Source organism: Pholcus phalangioides, unplaced genomic scaffold (assembly GCF_987345545.1).
Source record: "Pholcus phalangioides strain wild (caught in Gottingen) unplaced genomic scaffold, Ppha-v1.0 ptg000011l_1, whole genome shotgun sequence".
Lineage (NCBI taxonomy): Eukaryota > Metazoa > Arthropoda > Arachnida > Araneae > Pholcidae > Pholcus > Pholcus phalangioides.
Window position 1 is genome coordinate 14041538 of NW_028301604.1, and position 24864 is coordinate 14066401.

General features: G+C 32.4%; 1 protein-coding gene across 3 annotated transcripts in view; it reads left to right on the top strand.

Moving 5' to 3' along the window:
- Window positions 1-24568, top strand: part of LOC149080091 (alpha-mannosidase 2x-like) — a 141821-nt gene extending 117253 nt beyond the window's left edge. Inside the window, exons 19-23 of one of the 3 annotated variants that reach the window (XM_089239075.1) lie at window positions 2426-2567; window positions 7844-7977; window positions 10989-11318; window positions 12746-12894; window positions 23633-24568. In XM_089239075.1, coding sequence (XP_089095201.1) covers window positions 2426-2567; window positions 7844-7977; window positions 10989-11318; window positions 12746-12894; window positions 23633-23690 — 813 coding nt within the window. In that variant the 3' untranslated portion in view covers window positions 23691-24568. The other 2 variants (XM_089239076.1, XM_089239077.1) reach the window with 2 other exon arrangements.
- Window positions 24569-24864: the final 296 nt, after the last annotated feature.

The window sequence follows — 24864 nt, forward strand, 5'->3', positions numbered from 1 at the left end:
TTTCCTCTTAATAAAATTCCATTTCTTCAGGAATATTCATGTCAATATTCAAGTCATTCTTACAATCATTCTTTTTTTTACAGTGTTTTGAAATCAGAACCTTAGTTATGATCACCCTGTGTATCGTAAATCTTTGCTAATTAATCTGCATTATTTATGCTTCATTAAATACATTATATTCACCTAATTTTTATTATAGTTTTGCAAAATAGCTTTCTAATTAAGCATACTAAAAGTAACTGTAGAAAACATCTTTATATTCTATGATAAATAATAACATTAAAAGAATTTTCAAACACACAGTAATCCATTGAGTTAAGCAAAATATAATTAAATTGCAAAAGTTGGTTTTTGTTAAAATGTAAGAAATATTTATTGATTAATTAATATGGGAATAGTGTTAATTACATTAATAAACATTTTATTTTAATTATTAGAAGTTTGAATGATTTTTCAGAAATTTTATTGTTTTTAATGTTAATACTATTTAAAACAGAAAAACTGGTTTAATTCAATTTTCCAGAGGCTAAGGCAGGGTTGGTAGAAAAAACCAAAAAAACCCAGTTTTTTTGGTTTTTTCTACCAACCCTGCCTTAGCCTCTGGAAAATTGAATTTGTGATCTTCACACCAGCGTCTAGAGCTATTGTGGACTTATGGACCTCTTGATTTTTAACGTACCTCTTATGTTCACTTAATCTACATTTCAGAGAGCATTTGGTTTGACCGATGTAGCCTTGGGGACAATCTGTTCATGGAATATAATAAATGCCCCATTGTTTAGTTGGTGTGATGGAGTCTTTCGGTGGGGGGGGGGGGGGCTAAGGTGAAAATTCCTTTGTGGCTAGTCGATGACCTGCATTTGAGAACGACGAAGTCTTTGAGTTTCATAGAGAGAAATTGATTGAAAGGTATGGCAGCTGTATCTTTACCAAAAAAATCTGTATTGTTAATTGAGAGTGGACTCGGTTTTTGGTCTCATTGTTTTTCTGGTGATGTTATTGACCATTTCTGTGTTAAAACCCCTATTTATGGCAATAGCAAGAATGAAGCTGAGTTCTTGATTTAATGAGTCGCTGTTGGAGCAGATTTCAAAAACTGTATGTACATACGATCAAAAAGCTAAACTTTTTTGTTTGTATGGGTGACAGTATTGATGTGGAGATAATGAAACGAAAAATGGTTTTCTGTACACCGATGTTTGAAAATTTTCTTCATTTTTGGTCACCAAGACATCTAGAAACAGAAGAGTTTTGTTGTTTTCATATTCAGCTGTAAATTGAATGTGGAATCTATTTCATTGATGACTTGCAACAGTTCATCCAATTTCTCTCTTGACCACTCCCAAGGAGCAAAAAAGTCGTCCACATATCTTTTGTAGAAACAGAACAGAACAATGTCTCGTAACTTGACCTCAAACTCATCCATATCGATGTCGCTCAATATTGGCGAGAGGATTATCCATTGCTAGACCTTCTGTGAAAAGAACTTATTGCAGAAAGAGAAAGTTGTTTGGGATACGCAAGTAAAAGTGAGGTGACAAATTTCATCAACCTCCGTCTGAGAGAAATGGAAAGCTTCAGATGCTTTTTAGACACTGTATTGAACCAGGTGCAGGAATATTTGTGAACATGACACAACATCAAACAAGATCATGTTCTGATTGGCAGGTTGAATATCACAGATAAGTTTAGCAAAAGAAGACGAATTCTTGACTGAATATTTGATTCTGTGAGTGGTGAAATGATCGGAGCAAGAAATTTATTTCTTGATCTTGATTCAGAGTTTCTAGTACAAAATTTAAATAAGTTTGAATGTTTTGAGTCATTTTTGTCAAGTTGTTTTGTGCTTGTCTAAAAAATAAGTAGCACCAAATGGTTTTAAAATTCATATTATTCCTGACAGAGGACTAAGCAAATACGACAAAAGAAAGTAAAAAGACAAAGGACTAACTGTGTAGAAATGGTTGTTGGTCACATAAGCTACCATAAAACTTCTCTTTACTTTGAAAAATATTTTTTTTCTTTAAACTTCTCAGAAAAAAAGGGGGCAGAAAAAAATGCAGCAGCCTATTACCTGTGCAAAGAAAAGTTTGGTTTTTTTTCTGATGTATAATCCATGCATTATATGAAGAAAATTACTTAAATTACTGTATATTGTGAATATTATCTTCCTGTTGTAAGTAACAAAAACTTCACAAGATCTACAAGCAGTTTGAAAATTCCTCTCACATTCTACATAAATTTTTTTTAAGTATAAGAAAAGAACATCACACACATAAGCAAAATTTTTTGGAGGAAATTCTTTAAATTAAATATTTTTTTATGATAGTAGTTGATTTGTGAATCTCTATATACAGTTATTAATTATATTATACTATATACATTGTCCATTTAATCATTTTAATATGAGTTGGTGTATTTTTAGATGATCAAAAGGCACACATTTGAAAAACTTCCCATTCAAGCAAATGTATATCCTGTGACTACCATGGCTTACTTTGAAGACAATGAAATACGTTTTTCTCTTCTTACTGGACATTCTCTTGGTGTTGCTAGCTTGGCATCTGGTACCTTTTTTTTCTGTTTTTTTTATCATTAGAGCCTGAAAATACAGGCCAAATGCCATAAATGTCTATTTTCAATTTTTTTTTGTACAATTTTTTTTTTTAATTTTTCCTGCCATAAATACCTATCTTAACATTGCTTTGAGGTTGTGAATTTCAGAGGCCATATTCTGTAGAACTAATATTTTGACCATGTAGAACTTCAAAAGACTTGAGTTATTTAAAATCTCTCGTAGTAGTAATTATTTTATCAGAAAGCCCTCTCTTGCCTCATTCAAACGAGAATAGGTGCAAGTGCCTGAGGATAGAAAACTTGATGTTGCTGTCAAGGTTGGCAGGTTTTTGACGGTTTAAACCGTCACGTCAAAAACCTCAAATATTGCTTTTCAATATAAAAATTCCCATTGGAAATACACACATTAATTGTATGTAATATTTAAAGTGACTATGTTATACAAAGAATAAATATTTAATGTGATTGTAAAATAATTTATACAGAATTATTTTGCATGAAATATATATGGCTTTTATATAATATATACAATTTGAATAAAGCGTAGCATAAACACTGAAGGGAAACTATGGAATGATTTGACATTCTCTGATTCAAGATGATTCTTGACATTCCAAAATTTCTTCAACTGCTTATATATGAGTGCGTTGATATAAACCATCTGCTGTACTCTTTTTAGAACAGATAAGTGTTATAACAGATTATGTATTATATCATATATGTTATGTTGATTTCTGTTGTTATTAAATTATCTAGATAATCACTGAGATTCTTAAAACGATGGTCTTATTGTGCATAACATTGAAGTATATCTAGAGATCAAAATACTAAATTGTAGGACTAAAATGCCATTTAATTTGACAATGCTATCATGTATATGATGCTTAAGAAACTCCTGTAACTTATCCTTAGTCAAACTTAGTTATTCTTACTTTTGCACTATGATATGGCGTATTTACTAGCATTTATAATGCAATGGTTTTCCAATCGAAGCTGTATTCAAACATGCAAAAAAATATGCTTTGGGTATCAAGTCCCATCAGCTCTGCTTTGGTTGAAAATACTCTTTAAAACTCTGTGAATTTATACACACTGAGCTAAGAAATTTTTACGGGAAAATTGATGAGTTTAATTAGTGTATTAACACAGGCTGCGTGAGAATTTTTATATGGAATAAAATTTCAGGCAGATCAGAAAATTGAAAATATCAAAATATGTATTTTTCCTCAGTAATTATAATTCCCAATATAAAACCCTTGAATCTACATAAAAGTAAGTGTTTTGTTATTTAACATCTATCAGGTTAACAAAAACTATTTGACATCATTGACAGTAAGTTTTTGACGTTTTTAATACCTGCCTGTTTTGAGTGTTCTCCAAGCTCTATTATTATGTATCAGTACAATATCAGTACATATGTGTCAGTTCATAATCATTTATGTCAGTCACAATTTGCATTATATTTCCACCCACACACACATAGATTTAAATATTTACATGTTTTAAATGTTCTTTTGTGCAAATAACCATGTTTTCAAACAAGAAAACCAAGTTTTCTCAGTTGTCTCTGAGTTAGTGGGGAAAAGAGGCATGGTGCCCACATGGTATGAACATCAAAAGAGGCAGAGAGCCCATGATGAGTTTATGCCACAATGGTGAAAAGGGAAAAAAGACTAAAAGCCCACTAGTTGCATGAGAAAAAAAGTCCAAGAGCTCACAGCTTGCCCAACATTAATATTTTCTTATTAGTTTTATTTATACTTATTATTTTATTATTATTTGGTTTTTTTTATTATAATTTTCTTTCTATCATTTATTTCTTTTTCTTATAATTATCATTTTATTCTCTTTTTTATGATTTTTTTCTCTCTCTTTTTCTTCTTATTTTTCTCCTACCTGGCCAGACTACCAGCTGGAGTCTTTCCAGCACGACTGCTCCCTCTGGGGTACAGAGCTTATATCGCTGGTGCAACAGAGCCTGGTCGTGCTCGGTTCATTTAGTTGAGCTTAGTATCGAAGCCAGTGGACCTCATGTATTCATATCAATTTCGTGCTGATAAGAGAAGAGATCTGCCTCACGAACAATAGTGTCAACTTATCACCCTGCTAAGCAAACATCGGGATGTTTTCAAACCAAAAGGAAAGCCTACTTCATTCGTTCAACATCATATCAATACTGGTAATAGTTCACACACAACTATGTCTCCATATTGAATGTCTCCATCAAAAACCAAGAAGGGTCACAAGTTTGTCCTAGCAGGACTCACGGATGTCCGAAACCAAAGAGTAAGGGGACGCAAAAAGACCATGATGGAAAGGGCAGGTATACCCAAGAAAGATGATGCAAAGAAACAAGAGTCCAGCCCTAAACCTCTGTTGAACATGGACTTACTCCAGAACAAGTTTGCACCAAATCTTGCGAAGGACAGGAAGTCTTGAAGGGTCATGTGCAGCTCGCGGATGAATCTCTTCGACTAGAGCACCGATGAAGAGAGACGTGCCAATGCTGCAAAGAGGAAAAGTGGCAGGCGGTCATCAAAAGAGTTCGTCCAGAACTTTGATTGCGATGAGCATTACACCCTCTTGTCAATGATGCTCACCTTTGTTGACTACATGAAGACGCACAGATCAAAGGAAGTCTCGGAACTCAGACGAGGTACTTTGCCACGGTTGACCAGGAGTCTTTCAAGTAAAATGAAGATGGGAAAATGTTCTTTGAATGCAACGTCTGCAACAAGATGGTCTCAGATAAGCAGCATCAGGTGAGTCACATGCTTAAACACTCGACACCAGTCAGTAGGAAAGGAATCCTCCACTCGATGCCAGAAACTCATTCAGATGCCACATCTGCAAAGTCGTGTTTGCCCAGAAGAGTCAGCTTCAGAGACACGTTGATGAACAACACTCAAGGAGCCATTCCATATCCACAAATTCACAATCTTCAAGCAGCAGCATGGTCATGTCCGCCAGTTGCTCGCAGGCTGCCTACGCTTGCGGAATCTGGCAGTCCACATGTCATTGGAAATTGCAGATGATAAAGCACATCATGACCCACACGAACGAGGCTTATGCCGAGGAAAAAACTTTGTCACTGTCATTACCAGAGTTGTGGCAGCCGATTCGCATCTGGTTGATCATCTGTCAGTACTGTGAGATGACCTTCAAGGATGAATTCATCTTCTGGAAGCACGTAGAGTTCTGCAAGATGAAAGAAAAAGATAAAAGCAATAGATGCTCATTACCGAAGCTCCAAAAGTCAAAAGATCCCCATGTACATATGAGGTGGCTAATCTATCCCAACCTGAAGTACCGTTTGGAGTCTATCATACATCAGCATTTCGACCTTGCATCAACATTGCAGAGACACTAGTGATGCCTATGCATCAGAGAGGATGTCCTCCGAAAAAGTCATAGATTAACCAGTCTATGAATCATCATTCTCGTGAAGAATGAACAAAATTTTCTTTTTGTTTTGTTTTATTTTGTGTGAATACGTGTGAATCTTCCTATCGGTTTATTGCATTCTATTATTGAAATGTGTTTGTCAGATATTTGATTATTGTTTATGCATAGTATTTTCATAATTGTATTATGCACCAAATTGTTCCTGGTTTCATACCGAGATGGTATCACAAAACCCGAGGGAGAGCCGTTCAAGGCAGACGCCTACATAAATGTAGGTAGCACTAGAGATCCGCTCTTGTAGCGAGTAGAGTTCGAGAGTTGTTTGAACTAAGAAGTAGTTGCAATGTCATCCGTTTGGTGTGTTGCTTTGTAGACACGATTTACCTCAATGATGCAAATTTCTATTTCTTTCCTGTAAATAAATTTAATATACCCAACCTACGAGCCAACAATTTGATACATTTGATCCCTTGGGAATACGTGAGGATCACGTTATTAAAAAAAAAATTTCGTTGTGACTGTTTATATCAGTGGGTCGAAACTGGGTAATATTGTCTCTGGGAAGTCTATGGAATGGTCTAGGAAAGCAGTAGCAGCTATAGGTATAACAAAGGGTCCTATGGATTGGTTGAGTTGGGGGAGGTTTGATATGAAAAAAAAATGTTGAAGAAGGGGTGATAGAATGAAAAGTTTGGTATTCTCTGATTTACATTATAACAAAATGAATAATGTATTTTTTTATTTTTCTTAAAGATGGAATTTTCTTAACCTCTTCACATACAGGCTTTTGGCAACAAATTTGGACAATCTGTGTTTGAAGTGTCAGTGATAAATCTCAAAAACTGGTTTCCTTGGTCACATGTTAGAAATAGAAGGGGAAAATGTATACAGTAGATTTCTTTCTTGATCAACCCCATCCTTCACCTTCCCTATATATTCTTTTTCTCTGCTAATATATATTCTGTAGAAAGATACACTGTATGCGCAGAGGATTACTGAAAGGAGTAGCAAAAGATAAGGTAAAAAAACATTCATTCTTTGTGTTATAATAAAGCTTCATGGGAAAAGTAGTAAAGAAAACAGAGCTATAGAATCAATTTATTCCATATGTGTTGAGCCGAGATATCTTGTCCCTGATCATTAAAGGTTTAAGAAGCTAACTTTTGTGTCAAACTTTCGATAATGGCCCCTCCAATATTTTGTCTGCTTTCCCTGGAAAGATCAGGGCCGTTATAACAAGCATTGACTGTTTAGTATTGTATGTCCACTGTGCAAGATACAGTTGATAAACACTTGCAAAAAAATGAAACAGCAAATTTCATCTAAGATTGGCTGTAGTTTGGTTTAATTATAAGATTAGATTAAAGCCCCGTTTACATGGGAAATAAAATTTCCTGGGAAGTTACCATTAACAGGGCTTTTTGCTATGACCCGCTTAGTTTATTCTGGTATCCCCATCTTTTCGGAAGTCGTCACTGGTCACGTGGGTTAAACGGAAGTGGTTGGCACAAGATGGCTGACAAAGGAGCTAACAGTAGTTTTTGCGCCACAAAGGATTATAGGAGAGGAGGTCAGAGTCACTCACCATTATTCCACAAGAAAGATGGGCCTCTTTTGACGGATCTGTCTCCTTTTTTTCCCTGTAAGGAAAAAACGGGGCTTAAATTGCTTTTATAAGTTAAGTAAGATAGTTTTCTTTGTTATGCTTCTGATATTTGAATTCCTGGATTGTGATTATTAATGATAAAAGTTCTGTGTATATTATTTTCAGTATGTGTAGGTCTGTCTCTATGTTCACAACATTTGTGATAGTTTTTTCAAATTTTTTGATTTGATAAATATTTTTTTTATCTATTTGAAGGTATACTGGACATATTTTTAGACAGACGACTCAATCAGGATGACAATAGGGGTTTGCAACAAGGTGTCACAGACAATAAAAGAACACCTATCCATCTGAGGGTTCTTTTAGAGCGTTTCTCCAAAATATTAACAGTTGAGTTTTCTAAATCTCTTGCTCTGATAAACATACATCTCCTTCAGTGTGCAGGCCAGATATGCAACATGGCTACCTCTTGCGCACCAGTTAGTACAACACTAACTGGTGTGCTTGTTGTATTGTGTGGATTCATGCTTTTTTAGGAACATCTGTCTTGGCTGGTTGAAACCTCTTGGTTTGCCACATTATGCCCCATGAACCAAAAAGTTGTGCATCCCTGGTCTAGAGGATCTAGCATTCTATCTTCATTTTTTTTTTCCATGTTTATATTGTTACCATCATAACAATTTCCATTTTTATTTGAAAATTAAAGCATGTTTTACAATGTGTGTGATGTAGACAGTCTTAACCCTCTTTATGGTTCACCCCCATAAAAATGTAGTGAAAAAAATTTTTAGAAAATACGGATGTAAATGGGTGCTTTTAGCATATTTTTAATTGAAACAATACATCAGCTCAGCAATTTAACTAATTTGAGTGGAATTTTTAATTAACTGAAATGGTTGATTGCAATGAAAATGTGCAGTTTGCCTTAATTTTAATGCATTATTTGTAAACCAATAACATTGTGCTTAGCGAAGTTGAATAGTTTTTACCTTGAATTTTTTTTATTATTTTTTTTTATTTTCAACCCCCTAGTTTTGATAAGTTTTATAAATCTCTGAACAGGTGATATTTCAGCAGCTCAAAAAATCACACCAACAAGGAATCAACTCTTTCTAGATTAAAAAAAAAGTATTATATTCATATAGCTGTGTATTTTCAGCTGAAATGACACTGGAAGATTCTAAAATACCAAAACAAAAAAATAGACATAATGAGTTCACTATTTGACCATGTATTTGCCATGTATATTCATATATACGAGACCATAGAGGGTTATATTAACTATAAATTTTCCAGTAATTAAATTGCCAATAAATACTGCACTTTCAGATCTATAGAAATAACAGGTGATATTTTCTGCATTCCAGTTCATTAGAAATTCTGAAGAGGAATGTGTACAAGGTGTTTTTATGCACTCTAATAGTAGCCACACTCTCAAATTCAATGCAATACCATTGTTTGAATTTTTTTGTAAAAGTAATGATTTATATTTATATATATATTTATAGAGATAATCAAATTATATTTACAGGGTGATTTGCTTCTGTGTGTACAATCTTTAGGGAGGAGTAGGTGATTCAAAGATGAATCAGAACAACAAAGCTATGCAGGCTCAGAAATTCATTAGTCACATGATAGAGGGCATTGTTAGGGAACTGGTAAAACGTATGGGCAACAGTAGATTGGCCAGCACAGTTGCCGAATGTTTCCTCCTTGGATATTTTTTCTGCAATCACTTATAAAGTCTGCAGGGCTCCCACTCGTCCTACTTTCCTACGTTTTGGTAAAATGTCCTACTTTCTAGTTTTTGGCCTATTTTTCCTAGTTTTTTACCAAATCCTATCAATAAAATTCAGGTAATTGATTTTAATTGAGCAGGGAATCATTGATATATTGCCAAATATTACAAATGTCGTGGATTGCAATTAATGATTCTGCCAAAGCAGAAATTGTATCGTTTTTAAGGTTATTTGTGTTTGGGGGATGTATGTGGACTATTTTTGGTTTATTAATTTTTAATTTGGTTAATTTGAGAGTTAAACAAGTAGAGTAGTCATTAAAAACTTCTGTCTGGATGAAAAAAATAATTTTGTATTTACTACTTCGTGGTCCTGGACAGTAACTAACATTCATCATATTCAAAATTATGGTGCACACTTTGTGTTACAAAGAAGTTGGATACATAGGCCTATTCTAGGTTTGTAACATTCAATTGTTTTCTGTATTTTTAGGGCATGCAGAGGCATAAACAATATTTACAATGCTAAGCAAAGTGTGAGAAATGAAAGTGCTTCATTTGTCAAAAAGAATACAATGGTATTGAACAGTAAACAAATGCAAACAAATCCCTTTAAAAAGGATGGACAAAATTTGGTAAAACCATCCGGTTCACCTTGACTTATTCACATCGGATCTCGTAATTTACACATTTTGCACTGTGCTTTTGAAATTGGTCTCGAAGGAGCATCATTCTTAAAGAACTTACATGTTTTCATAATTTTCTGTGCATTTGTGCATTGTTTAAGAGAGTTGATAGACTGCACTTTGGAAGACTTCAAAAAAAGAATATATATTGTGAGGAGAGACAAAAGATTTATCTGTGGTTGCTAGTACACTGCTGTGGCTAAAAATTATTAATTTTTGGCCAAATTAATAATAATTATTTTCATAACAAAGTGTTTTCTTTCATTCTGCTTTGGCTTAAGTTAGTCTTATAGGATACTGAAATAGTGCTATGAAGGGGAAAAAATAATTAAAAATTTTTTTTTTTTTTTTAAATAAAAAAAAATTTAGGGATTTTTTTATTATGCTGTCTGAGGGGTTACTCTCCCCGTTCTAGTTTTTAGTCCTGCTTTTTCCTACTTTTCCAATTTTTTGAGTGGGAGCCCTGAGTCTGTTATACAGGATATCTATGGACATTGCGGGAGATCTTGTTGCACACATCTCTATAGCTGCTGTGGCCGTCTGAGAGACACCTGGTGTATTTCAAAATGTCTGTGAGTGCATGCACTGCCGAGGTGTTTTTAAATTTGTCAGGCTTGTGTGTTGCAGCTGGTTGCAGATACTTCAAACACCGCTTGTGACCTCTTAATATTGCGTTGTTACATTTTGGTGAATAAAATAACTTTCTTGACTTATGTTTTGTTTTTTCATTTTTTCTTTTCTTGTGTTTTCTGTACACAATCTTGTGATGAATACATTTTCGATTCTGCATTGCTATGTGGTTCCAATTCATCTTTGATTTCACCTACTCCTTCCAGAAGTTTATACATGTGATAGCAAATTACTCTGTATAATCAATTTTATGAGTATTTGATTTAAGTTTAAAAATCAAAATTTAATTTCCACATGAGCAAAAAAAATTGATTTTTGTTTACTTCATATAATTTTCTTTACACAGGAGGGCTATACATCAAATTATCCATCACTTCTTTCTCATCATGCTTCGCTGTCACTGCTACATCCATTATTCACTTTAGTTTACATGGACCCTCAAGTTGATGTTGAAGTTAGTAAATTGCCTACACCTTTCCAGCAAAAGCACTCACCTGTTGGTACAGAACTTCCATGTGATATACATCTCTTGAATCTTCGAACACTAGTCTCATCATTTTCTGTGGGAAGCTCTACAAGTATTCCATCAAATAGCACATCCTTATTTCTTCATAGACTTGGTTTTGACTGCAGATTCAAAGTATGGGATGTTAACTGCTCCTTGAAAAATGGAACAGTGAGTTTTTAAGCATATTTATGATTTTAAATATCTCTGTGAGGAAAAAGGCATGTTTGGCTATTGTGATGTTTTAAATTTTATATATTGTTGACTGATCAATTTCCACACAATAAGAATACATTAGAGAGGCCACTTGGGGTTCTGTGGAAATGTGGCTGTTCTTGCGTATGATCTCCTTTTGAAGGTAGCAGGGGTGACTCGAGAAAATTTTCACCAGTGCAAGTCATCTTCTTGGTGACCCTCTGGTGTATAAGCTGGAACCAGTAAAATGACCTAGAAAACTCCCAGATTTGTATGTCATGCTTATGCATCAAAAGTTAGTTTTCGCTGAAAAAATTAATTCATCCCCAATACATTCAGTCTGAATTTTAGACAAAACAGTTTTTTTTTTTTGGAATTTTTCTGCATTTATAATTTTTTCCTTATTTTGATTTGGCACCCCTCTTGTAGTGTTGCCAGTTATGACCGCATGTGTCACACAGCCTAAAACTTCCCCTGTATGGTAGACTGAAGAAAAAGATAAAAATTTTAACGGGGCATTTCAAGCTCAAACAACCTTTTTTTTTAATAAGCCACCAATAATGATAGGGATTTTTTTTTGTACAATCTAATTTTAAAATTTTAATAATTAATGTATGCACAATAAATTTCATCTCAGGAAATCATGATTTTTTTTGGTTGCTTATTGTTTTGAAGTTTCTTGTGTAATTTTTTTTAGCTGAATTTCCCTACTAAATGAATACGAAGAAAAAAGTTAAAGCCATCAATTTTCAGAATAGACTTTTCAGTTTATCGACCATTCCTATGCATTAAAACATTTGCAGAAGGAACTTGTGCAAAAAAAATTTCTGCAAAGTTTCTTGTACGAAACTGTCTTACATTCTTCATTTTGGTTATCATTGAAATCTCTTACTTCTTCAGCTGTTCCACCAGTGATAGAAACTTTGAGTCACTTCTCTCTGAAAAAATACAGATTACAGATCAGATATGGGAAATGATTTTTTTTTCTAAATGCTTATGTGGGAAAAAAAAATGGCAGCCAACCACCCACAGAAGTCATCTCGGAATGGAGATGAGTAAAACGTATTAAGTCTATATTGATTGTTGTCGGAAAAAATTAATGAAAGTTGGCCACACCAAACAAAGGTATACCTAGAAGAGTTGATCAACTTTTCCCAAGAATATTAAGAAGACACCAACGAATAAGGCAAATACACGAAAATAAAGAGTCCTCAATTTATCGTGTATTAAGTGATTTTTTTGATACCCATTATTTTTGTGTATTTGCCTTATTTGTTGGTGTCTTCTAAATGAAGGTATACCTCTCTTGTGGCAACACCTCCAATATCTATGGAGGTTTCATTATATATTTTTTTTTCAAAAGTGTTGTTTACTTTACCTTAATATTTTAATGCCTATTTCAGGTTTCTATTGATACTTTGTTTCCAAAACTATTTGGATCATCAGTTGAAGAAGCATCCTTGTCACTTATGTACACTGGTAAAAAATTTTCCAGGAATGCTCGTATACAACTACCATCTATGGAAATAGTGACAATTAGGTTGAGTACAAGGTGACGTTTGATTGGTTACTAGATTTTATGTTGAAAAATATCTGTGATGGCTAGTCCCCAACATAGCACCACTTTTTTCTCTCAAAATAATGTGCCTGTCAGTCATTGTGTATTTATCTGAAAAATGTGTATATTTTTTTTTAACTCGGCATTATTGATGTAAGAAAAATTAATAATTTTGTCTGAGATTTCAAAAATGTAGTCCCCAAGAATGTAGCAATCTAAGCAATGTTTAATTTCATTATTAAAAACTTGAACGAGTGTGTGAGAGTTCTGATACCTAAGAAATTAGATAAAACAATGTAATCCAATGCTGAAAACTATTACAACTTGAAGGATCCTATCATCAATTATTACTTTTAAAATTATCGGGCCATATACGTATTACAAAAGGTGAACTTTCTTTTGATTGTTATGTATTAATGAAACGCTAGACGAAAAATTTTTGCTTTACTAAAATTCAATAATTTACTGTCTACTATGTTTTGCTTTCAAGTATAGTACACAGAAATACTGGCACACTAGCCTAATACTTAGAAACCTCTCGCCCTTCCCCACAAATATACAAAACTGCAGAAGTACAACAGGGCATGAACTGCATGAGCTTACAGAAGTATTTTATATGGTTTTCTTCATGAATTGTGTGGTTTCATTCATACCTCTATTGTATTCTGAAGTTTTGGATATTTTTCTGTTACTTAGAGTGTTATTGGATGTCTTAATGTCCATGCATTGAAGTCTATTAAATTCAGTTACTAAGCCATGACCTCATGACCTTAAAACTCAGAAGTGTGTTTCTCAAGCTATATATATGATTGGGGACATAAGACCTTTATAGTGGCACATTGTTTCTTTGACCGAAGTGAAATCCCAAAGAATGAATACAGGATATTCATTAATGAGTGTAGGACATTAATGAGTTTAATTTGTACCAAATGACGTTAACATAGCCTTTACCAGCCACAGATGTTTTTAGGTTAGCAAAGGTCACATTGAATTCACCCCATACCATTACTAAGCCTGCATTTTTAGAATCCATTGATTTGATACAATTCTCTCTGCTCATGGGTTCTTTCATTTGCTTGATTTAATTGAAACATGACTTGTAGGAAAATACTATTAATTTCTAATCATCATGCGTCTAACAATGGTTGCCATTGAACTTTGATGACATGTAAAGACTGTTTTGCATATTCAACAAGGGAACATTTTATATTGATGTTTGTTAAGACTCCAGTGTTGGAATTTGACATAATTTGGAGCAGCATTGCAAGCTTATTGAGTGATAAGATCCTAGCCAGTAGACTCGTGTGTGTATCCTGTAGAGAGTTTTTTTTTAATGAACACACATTTGTTGAAATTTTGATGTTTTTCTAGAACTTTAGTTACACCTTTGAAATGACCATAGTTGAAAATTCAAAACTTTTCCTTATCTCATAAGCTTTACCTGAATTCAGTTGGAAGCTGTTCTCGAATTCACAGAACTGCTCGCAAACTAAGTTGACATTTCCATGGCAGAAACAGCTCAAAAAGGTTCCACAGATGGTTATCACATGCTGTAGGCAGAGAGACACTCTCAAATGTTAGCATTTATTATTAAAACAGTATTCAATTAACTTTAACATAGTTTTTACTATTGTTACTTAGCAGTGTGTTAATCATTCATAGGTATCAAAGAAACCCCTGGCCGGTGTCAAGGCACCTTCAGGTGGTAACGGGTTGAGAACCATTGTTATAGGCACTTGTGAAGACAACCAATAACCATGTCAACCTAGCATAGGTGACGTGGCAATTATGTTTCCGTGAAATTATTTGTGCCAGTCTTTTTGACACTTTAGTATACATGAATTGTGTATGTGTGAAATCATATATTGTAAAACAATTCTTTAAAGTGAATATTATTCTCTTTTCATATACATTATGTGTGTAGTTATTTGTATTTAAAATCTGACGAACAGCCAGTTGTTTTTTTTTATTTATACAATTAAGTTAGTATTTTGTAAGTTTTTTAAGGGTTTCATATTAATGTTTAACTGCAATTATGTAGTGCCTATTTTTTTCGTTCAATCTAATTTGTGGTATTAGAAAACTACATGACTACCAGAGATTTTATTGTGGTAAAATTATGTCTTTTTTGTGTAGCAATTTCATATTGTACATAATGCACTCACAATAACAAAATTTTCATATATATGCTTATTTGTTTGGAAATAGTTGTTGTGTATTTTCTCTTCAAGTATGTGGTGCTATGTTGGCAATCATAATGATACAAAATATTTTATCTGTTGTTAAGTTTATTGATATTGATTTTTCATTGTAGTATGAATATAAAAACAGTATTTGTGTACTGATATTTTTTTCACATTCCTCCTTAAAAAGTTGGGTAAGATGTATAGATAAAGTATGTTTACATTGTGCAGAAAATGTTTAATGTTCTTCAAAAAAAAAACAATGTCTATTATTTAATTACAGTCTTTTGGGGAAATATTTAATGTTTTGCCATTTTGGGTGTTATTGATAAATTTTAATGTTTTTATTTTGATCTGAAAAAATACATGGTCTAATTCATATTGTATATATATTTCTTGTTACAATACCAAAATCGCAATAACACAGGGTAGTGCAACTCGTGTTTACTAGTTCAGCCCTGTTTGCATCAGTTTTTTTGTTTAAAGAATTTTGTTCATTTTTAAATTTAAATAGCAATTAAAAATCAGTTTGAGCATAACCTGATAAAACATATTGTTCATTTAAGGGGACAAGGGATGCTTAAATGAAAATTTCTTATTACTGTATTTTTCTTGCTAAAAAGACTTTAATGACATTCCAGTATCAATATAATAACAATTTAAGGTCTCTTAGTGTTCAAAAAATTTGTGTTTCAACAAGCTTGGCGACTTATTAACATCTTACAAGCTTGGCGCCTTATTTACACCTTACAAGCTTGGCGCCTTATTTACACCAAAAGGCACCAAACTGGAACAGTCATTTTTTGGTGATTGTTTTATCCCCGCATCTCAAATTTCACTGAAAAGCATCATTTTTTTTATTTTGCTCTTTAGGCATATATCGATGATTTGTAGTATGCATTTTGTATTATGAGAAACCATTAAAGAATAAAAAAATATAAACTTGTTTTTGTGGCTAAGTTTTCATCATTTTCAACTTTTTTCCTAAAATTATCACGAAAATAAAATCACACAGTAAAATTGATACTACATATCATTGATATATGCCTACAGAGCAAAATAAAAAGAATTGATGCTTTTCAGTGAAACTTGAGATGCAGGGGACAAAAACTGACTTCCAGTTTGATGTCTAAATAAAGTACCAAGCTTGTTGAAAACACATTTTTTTTAAACTAAGATACCTGAAATTGTTATTATGTTGATTCTGAAATGTTATTAAAGCATTTTAGAAGAAATATATAGTAATAAGAAATTTTCATTTGAACGTCCCTTGCCCCTTAATAGAAAGAACAAAAAAGAATGTGAAATATACTCCCTGGACAAAAAATTAAGTCAGATGTGAATGAACTTAATGATGTAATTTCTCAAAACCTGAAGAAACAAATGCATCCATGTTCTCATCAGTTTGATAACAGCTGCAAGTTGACTTAGTATGGATCAAGCAAACCTCTGGATGTATAATATATCATTTTTCAGCTGCTATTTTGTGTCATAGAATTACACACACCCCTAATCTGGAATGCGGGGGGGGGGAGGGGTGTTGGTCTCAAAGTATTCCGCAAAATTTCAATTGGTTTCAAATTATTCAATTTTGCAGGCCAGATTTGCTGTTGTTTCTAAATGCTCATTAAGTCAGTCAATAAAATTTTAGCTAGGTGATTGCTATGTTGGAAATGTTACACAGGAAGATTGGCTTTGAAATATTTCTTAAAACTGTGCCGCTTGATAAATTTTCCCAGACAGTGTTTGCATTTTTTTTACTTCATGTTATCTAACTACTTTTTTTAGCAGAAATGAATAAAGGCCTTTTTAATGTACTGTGTTCCATATGCTCATACCATGCAGTTCCTTATGGAATGTTATCATTACAAATGCAGGGCTCCCACTCGTCTTACTTTTTCGTAAAATTTCCTACTTTTTAGGTTTTGTCCTATTTTTCATACTTTTTTAGCAAATCCTATCAACAAAATTTGTGTAATTGATTTTAATCGAAGAAGGAATCATAGCTATATTGCCAAATAATACAAATGTAGTAGATTGAAATTAATTATTTCTGCTAAAACAAAAATTGTATCATTTTTCAGATTATTTGGGGGTGTATGTGGACCATTTAGTTTATTAATTTTTCTTTTGCTTAGTTTGAGTATTCAACAAGTGGACTAGCCATTATAAACTTATGTCTGGATGGAAAAATAATTTTGTATTTACTACTTCATGGTCTTGTACAGTAACTAGCATTCATCATTCAAAATTATGTTCTACATTTTGTGTGTATAGGTGAAACAACAGTTTGCATAACCAAGCACATGGATAAATAGGCCCATTCTAGGCTTGGTGATTCTGATGCTACTCAATAGCATTCAATTTTCTTCTGCATGAAGAGGCATAAACAATATTTGTATTGCTCAGTAAAGAGCTAGAAATGAAAGTGCTTCATTTGTCAAAAATGATGACACTGGCATTGAACAGTAAAATATAAAAAAATCCCTTTAAAAAAAAGTAGTAAAACAATGCAGTAAAACCAGTTAACCTTGACTTATTTACATCGGATCTTGTAATTTACACATTTTTCACAGTGCTTTGAAAGTGGTCTCAAAAGAACGTCAATCTTAAAATTTTACATGCCTTCATAATTTGCTGTGCATTGTCGAAGAGAGTTGACAGACTCCAAAAAATAATGCAATGTATATAGTGGGGAGAGATAAAAAAAGAGTACTTTCCCCACGTCCTACTTTTCATTCTAACTTTCTCCTGCTGCTTAATTTTTGGAGTGGGAGCCCTGCAAATGTTTTGACAAACACATGTTGACATTCTGCAACAGTTTTTTCCAAAAGAAGTGATCGTTACATTTTCATACCTATCAATTACACCTGCAAAAATCATACTGTTTCCTTCTACATTTTACATTGGCCAAATTCAATTTTTTCCTTTTTTGCCATTCAGTGACCATCTTTGCACTCCATATAATATGCACAATAGAGACTGGCACTATGCCATGTCACTTCTGGTCAATCTATGAATCATTCTGTCTAGGTAATGATATAATGACCCTTTTCATTAAACATTACAAGTGACTAAAGTTACAACTACCTTAAACACACCAAGTTGATAGTTTTTTTATCTAAGTGAATTTGACTTAATGCAAACACTAAATCATCTTCATTCACATTTTTTATTTTCAAATGTAAGGGTGAGAGCACTAGTGGAATCTTAGCTTGTGTGAGAAATATATTAAACTAATTTCTATTGAGAGTGACATAATCTGGCAGTTTTCATACTCCTAAGTATTACTTAGGTACTTTTACTTGACTTTAAAGAATGCTGCTCTTCTAGCATAAAACATGTAAAAGTCTATTCTGAAATGTAAAGTGCTGAAAAGTAGATTTTTCAGAAAAATTAACTTGTGCTCTTTTTGCATGAAGCGATTCTGTCAAATGATCATGTTACTGTGACTCCATTGATATATATACACTTTCACATACTTCTGCTGTGATCATATACCCTCTAAAAGAAGTATGTTTGTTGTATATAATAGTGGTTCCTCTTTTATATTCACCAAGTTGGTCTGAACTGGCAAAATCTACTTGTCACCCGGCGTGAAGAGCAACCGTTCTACTAATGCGCTATTATGATCTGGCATTACACGAGTATATGCAAAGTAATAATATTACTTTACATTGTTATTATAATCACCATAATATAGTAAATCTTATTTCATGGTTTTCACTCACTCTTCCTGTTTGATTTCACAATAAAATATCGAACTTGGACTACACTTATTTCTGTGATTTTTTTTTTTTTTTGTAAATTTTGGAAACATTTTTAAAAGGTTGCTGGTAAAGTTATGAATTATTGATCACACATTTCAAATAGTCCATTGCACCTTCTAAAAACTATAAATTTAATCATTATTAATTATATGTTTTGATAAGAATTAGGCACACAACCTACTGGTTGGTCAGACATCTTTCTAATATACCAAAAAGCATTCTGCAGTTTTGTGAGTTTGAAACCAGCTCAGTCATTTTCAGGATCTTTAATGACCAGAGGTTATGCTGTTTCTTGTGGTGGAGAGATGGTGCCAAGGTGACAGCACAAGCACTGTAGCTACCATAAAATGTCTATAAAACACTATTAGCACACCACCTATCAGTAAAAGGCATGAAAGAAAGAGCTGTTCAGTGTTGACTGTAAAATTTTGGAACTAGTCTAATTAGCCCTTGATTGCCTAAAATGATTGTAGTGCAACAATAATGATTAAATGGAGGTGAAGAACAGACAGAGGTAGCAATAATCAGTAAACATTATCTTATGTTAAAACAAAATTCCTTGTTGACAGTATAAAATTCCAGTTTTTTCAAAGTTTTGTAGTTTCATTAAAATAAGTTCCTACTCTCTCTCTTTTAGTATTTTAGTTTTAAAAAATACTGCTTTTGAGATGACCAAAGTTCATCAGTCTATCTCCATATATATGTACAATTTTATGGCTCAAAAACATCAAAGTTCCTTACATATCTATAGCACTAGCACTGAAAAAATTTCACTGCATTTTATAATTATAAAATCACGTAATTTTTTATAGCCATCATTATTCATGATCATAAAAGGATGTCCTGTAAGCAAAATATTTTTTTTATTTGAAAAAATTAGCAAATGAATATTTGAAAACATACTTGGGTTATTTTAACTGTAATATTTGTGAAAATTGCCACATCATGAAGAGCTACCGTTATGTGGCTGTTTATAGTTCAAAATTAATAGAATATGTTTTTTTCATCAGTTAGGAAGTGCAAATTGATCAAAATCCTAATAAGAATATTCATTTTCATAATAATACCTATAAACTTTCTCAATAACTTTGTCTCTTCATCATGTCTCAAAGCAATATGGATTATTCATAAACTTCTTGTATCATGACTGAAGTAAGTCAAAGTTCTGGTACTTTTTATGTATATAAAAACCACAGCATGCAAAATCAAAGCCAATATATACTTTGCAGTTCAATAGAACCATCTAAGAGTAGGTAAACTGGATCTATATAATAACTCTTATGGTAAGAGTAGAAAAAGGATTAAGAATTTTTCATGAGGTTTTTCCTGGATTGATTTTTCCATGGTCTTTTCCTGGGCTGAACGAAACCCCAGTCCTGTCACCATTCACGATTTATTTCTATTTTACTCCAAAAGAATATAATAATGTCAGAGTTTCAATAGATTAAGTCTAGCAAGGTGTGTGTGAGATGCATGTTCTTGTGCTGCAAGCCTTATTCCAAATTATCACTGAGAATATAATGTTACATTGAATGTGCTTCTGTTATTTTATGAAACTGCAGTATGCTCTGATGTAACATTTTGATGGTCAGATGTCAATGTTTGGGAAATCTAAAAGCAGGAAATAGCTGTAAAATTTCTTTTTAATCAGAGTGCCTTAAAAAAAGTATTTAATGGGATGTATGTATTTAATGGTATGATATAATTTTATTAAAAATATGTTTTTTCCTAGGGACAGAAAAATTTCATTTAATGTTGTGTGTCTCTTATCCTAAAAAACTGTAATAATAACAATATGTTCATTATCTAATTAGTGTAACATTAGTGAAACAATGGCATTGATTGCCAGCAGAAGAAAAATATCTCACTGAATTAATGTAAAATTAAACCTTTTTTTTTCTTGTATGGAGCGTATATAGTAACTTGAATTTTATACACTTCAGAAGTAATTGTAAATTTTCATTCTGTGCCTTAAATTAAATTCCAGTTGCTATTGATATAGTAAGATGGAATTTGCAATCTAATCAGCTCAAAAAAATTTATCAAAAATCATAGTGATATGTGCTAGTTTTGATTTGATATATGTTGTCTAAAAAAAATTGCTGCACAGGCTATAAGAAGAGGTCATGTGCATGTCAATCAATTTCATCAGTCATATTTGATTACTTAGATTATAATGTTATTTTGCTCACAACAAGAATATGATAAAGCATGAGAATTTTCAGAGGAGGAATAATATTTGCCTGATATTAACGCAATAAAAAAAAACCAATAATAAAGGCGAATAACATTTACATTTCATTTGTTGCTTCTTAATTGTGTTGGCAAAAATTTCTATTATTTAACAAAATGTTATCTTAGGCCTATACACTCTTATATTTGTTCAATAGCTGATTCATTGACTATTAGTCTTAAATTCCTATTGCAAAAAATAAATGTTGTCACTCACTCATTCTACAAACCATGTGAGTGAAAAAAATATATTTTCAAATAGTTACAAAATTTAATTTTCTTTTATACTGTCCTTTGGTTTTAAAATCATATTCAGTAAAATATTTTTCATTCACTGACATGTTGAACAAACAAAAAGAAGTCTATACTTCTTTATAACAAAAAACTGGCAGAGTTTAAGTTGGCTGGCTAAAAAACTGGTTTGTTAAAGTTGAAGCTTTTTTTTTTCTTCCTGAAGCAATCTAGGGGATCATAGGCAAAATTATTTCTTAAAAAAATAATTTTAATTTATTTATCAGTAGTGCCATAAAACTTTATAACTGTCATTGAATGAAATCTCAATAAAATCATATAGGTTAATAGAATTTTTTATACAATCCCTTTAAGCTTGGCTGGAATGTATTTTCTGACTAGGAATGTGCCTAAAATTCAATGTTTCATAAATGTCTATTTTTATCTAAAATTATGTTTTTTTTCGTGTGTGCACAAAAATATTTTTACTAACCATAACCTATAGGCCTCCAAGGGTGGTTTAGTTTTAAGAAATAATTTTTTTTTGCTTAAACAACTTCTAGGATGATGTCTAACAACATTTAAAACACTTTTTATAATTGGAAATTTCCTCTAAGATTAGGAAGTTAAGGAATTAGTTTTTGGACTATATGATATGAGTGGACACTTTATAATATCTCGTCAGGTTCAATTGAGGTTGTTGCTTCTCTATTTTTTTCCCTTTAAACTTGTTTTCATGTATGACAAATCAGGAATAGCATGCTAGATGACACCATTCTGGTTAAAAAAAGGAAGTCACAAGGGTTACTAAAAAGTAGCTTTTATATTGTGAAAGAAAAACAGTAACTTTTAACCTTATTTTTGACCATTTAGAAGTCATAGCAGCAATTTTCTTCAACAGGAATTTTATCTGTTCTTAATTTTTGTATGAGTTTTCAAGTTTTTGGTGTCATCAAAGGCTGGAAACAATTTTGAAGGTCCCGATACCTGTTTTTCACAAATCAAAATATTCTTGCATTGTGGCATAGTGAGTAAGCTGTGTAATGATTGCTGGTTGCCAAAATTCTTTGAACAGAGGCTCATACTTTAGCCTCTGAACAACTTTCAAATAAATAGTTATTACACTATGACTGGATGTATGTATGATTATCGTGGAAACTGGGCAGCACAAGAAAGCATGCTCCCTTTCGTGACTGTCCCCAAGAGTTAAGAAATTGGTAAATGGAATAAGTTCTTAAGCATTTTTGTCTTTGTGTTGTTGTTAGCCATGCATTTTGCATGAACTACAGAAATAGCAGCTGAATTTTGAGGAAGATGTCAAATCAAATGATATGGTTTCATAATAATACAGCGGCATGATATCAATATTAGATTCATAATTGAATGAAAACTGAGGAAATCACATAAAGAAAGCAACATGCCTTATGCTACAAAGGCTGGGATGATATTCTTGCATGCATAACTCTTATTGATTTTTTTTATATTGCTACTTGTTATAGCTTTATTTAAAAACTTTCTAACTGAAACGCATGTGTGAAAAAGAAATCCGATAGTCTGTTCAAAATATATAATGTACATTAAAATTTGATTTGATTATTTTAATTCTTTCTTGGTGTTACAATTTTCACAAGATGTAATTACGTATTTTTGATTTCTAGTCACCTGTCAGATTTTTTTTTGTTTTGTTTTAATTTTGATATTGTTATATCATTAGACTTTTAAAACAATAACTCCGGATAAAAATCATCAGGTTTATTCTAGTCAACTGATCCTGGTGGTTAGTTTATATGTATTTGTAATTGTGTATGTGTTGGGAGTAGCAGTGTACTTCAAAAGGATTAAATTTATCACCTATATTTTTTTAATGGTTCATCACCAAAGTTGAAAGTAGATGGATTATAATATGGTAGCTATTTTTTACTTCATACATTATATATTTTGATTGATTGGTATTGTTCAAACTTTAAAAAACAAAAACTAACTTATCTTTAAAAATATGATGCCACTTCAAGCAGTAAGATATGTGAAAAATATATGGACATTTATTGTGTGCTATAAAATAATCAGTTGATCAATTTTCTGTTTGCAGAAACATTGCTCATATAATGAAATCTAGTCAAAGCAGCTTTTTTATTATATTTTAACAAACATTAATCGTATCATTGCTAAAAATAAAGACACATCCCCAAACTTATACTTTGCAGGAGACATTTTAGTTTTTTAAAGAACATTTCAGGAAGCTCATTCTCAGTAATTTTTTTTCTATTCACTAGCAAATAGAAGACACATACCCGTTTATCTTTTGATCTTTTTCAGTGTCTTAATAATTAACATGATCCTCTACGAACTCTTTGGTTTTATTATCTCAAAATAAGGTACACATTCCATGACGTTATCCTTACAAAATTTTGGTAAGTATGCAAAGTTAATAATTTACTCATTATACTATGAATTCTTATCATAATTTTTTGAGATTAACTTATGAAGATGTGGATACCACTTGATACATAACTGCATCTATAATAACTTTAGATTATATACAATATGGTCAAAAGTATCCAGACATCATCATGTTTTCCCAGAGAGTCATATCTCTTAAATGATGGTTGAATGCAATGACAATATTCAGGGGAAATGGGGATACACCAAAATGAAAAAGTAGCCAAAAGTAGAGCCTACAGTATCACACACAATGCCATCATTATCACTAATTATTATCTGTGAGAATATACATTCCTACATCATTTTAGAATTTACACTAGCAGAGAAGTGAAAGGAAAAATTACAGTGTAGAAAGAAATTCCTTGTTTTTCGTTTAACCATACACATAAGGTTACACTAATTAGCAACTTCCTTCCAAGTAGTTGTCTAACCTCTACTAAGAAGAGTCTAACCTCTATGTTTACTAATTTCTTCAAAAATTGCTCAGCATTGCTGGGTTGTCAGGGTCCCATTTGTACATTGATCCTTTCCAGCTCATCTGTCTTTCCACTAGGTTTTGGAACATGTTGGCAATAAATTTCTTTAATGAGGTCTGTACTGCATTGGGTATTTGTGACGTGACATGCAATCTAATTCTTCCCAGAGGTGCTCAGTAAGATTCAAATTAGGCTCTATGATTGCTAGTTCAGTTAATTATCACTCTATGACATGAATGTCGCTCTCCACTTGTTAATACAAGATATACGGAAGACTGGATGTTGTGAAGATATTTATTATTTGAAATGTTAATTTTTTAAGGAAGGAAAAAACTCATCTCTCCCGGTAGAGGCAGAGATGAGTTTTTTCCTTCCTTAAAAAATTAACATCTCAAATAATAAATATCTTCACAACATCCAGTCTTCCGTATATCTTGAATTATCACTCTATCCTTTAGTCTGTTTTCTCGACATACATACAGACCCATTACATTCCAAGAATACATTTCATCATTCTCTCATTGATAACTTGATAGATAGACAGCTGCACCACTAATCATATATACAAATATCTTGATCCACTCACTTCTGAAATGCAACATCCAACTAAAACAGAATTAAATAGTCCCA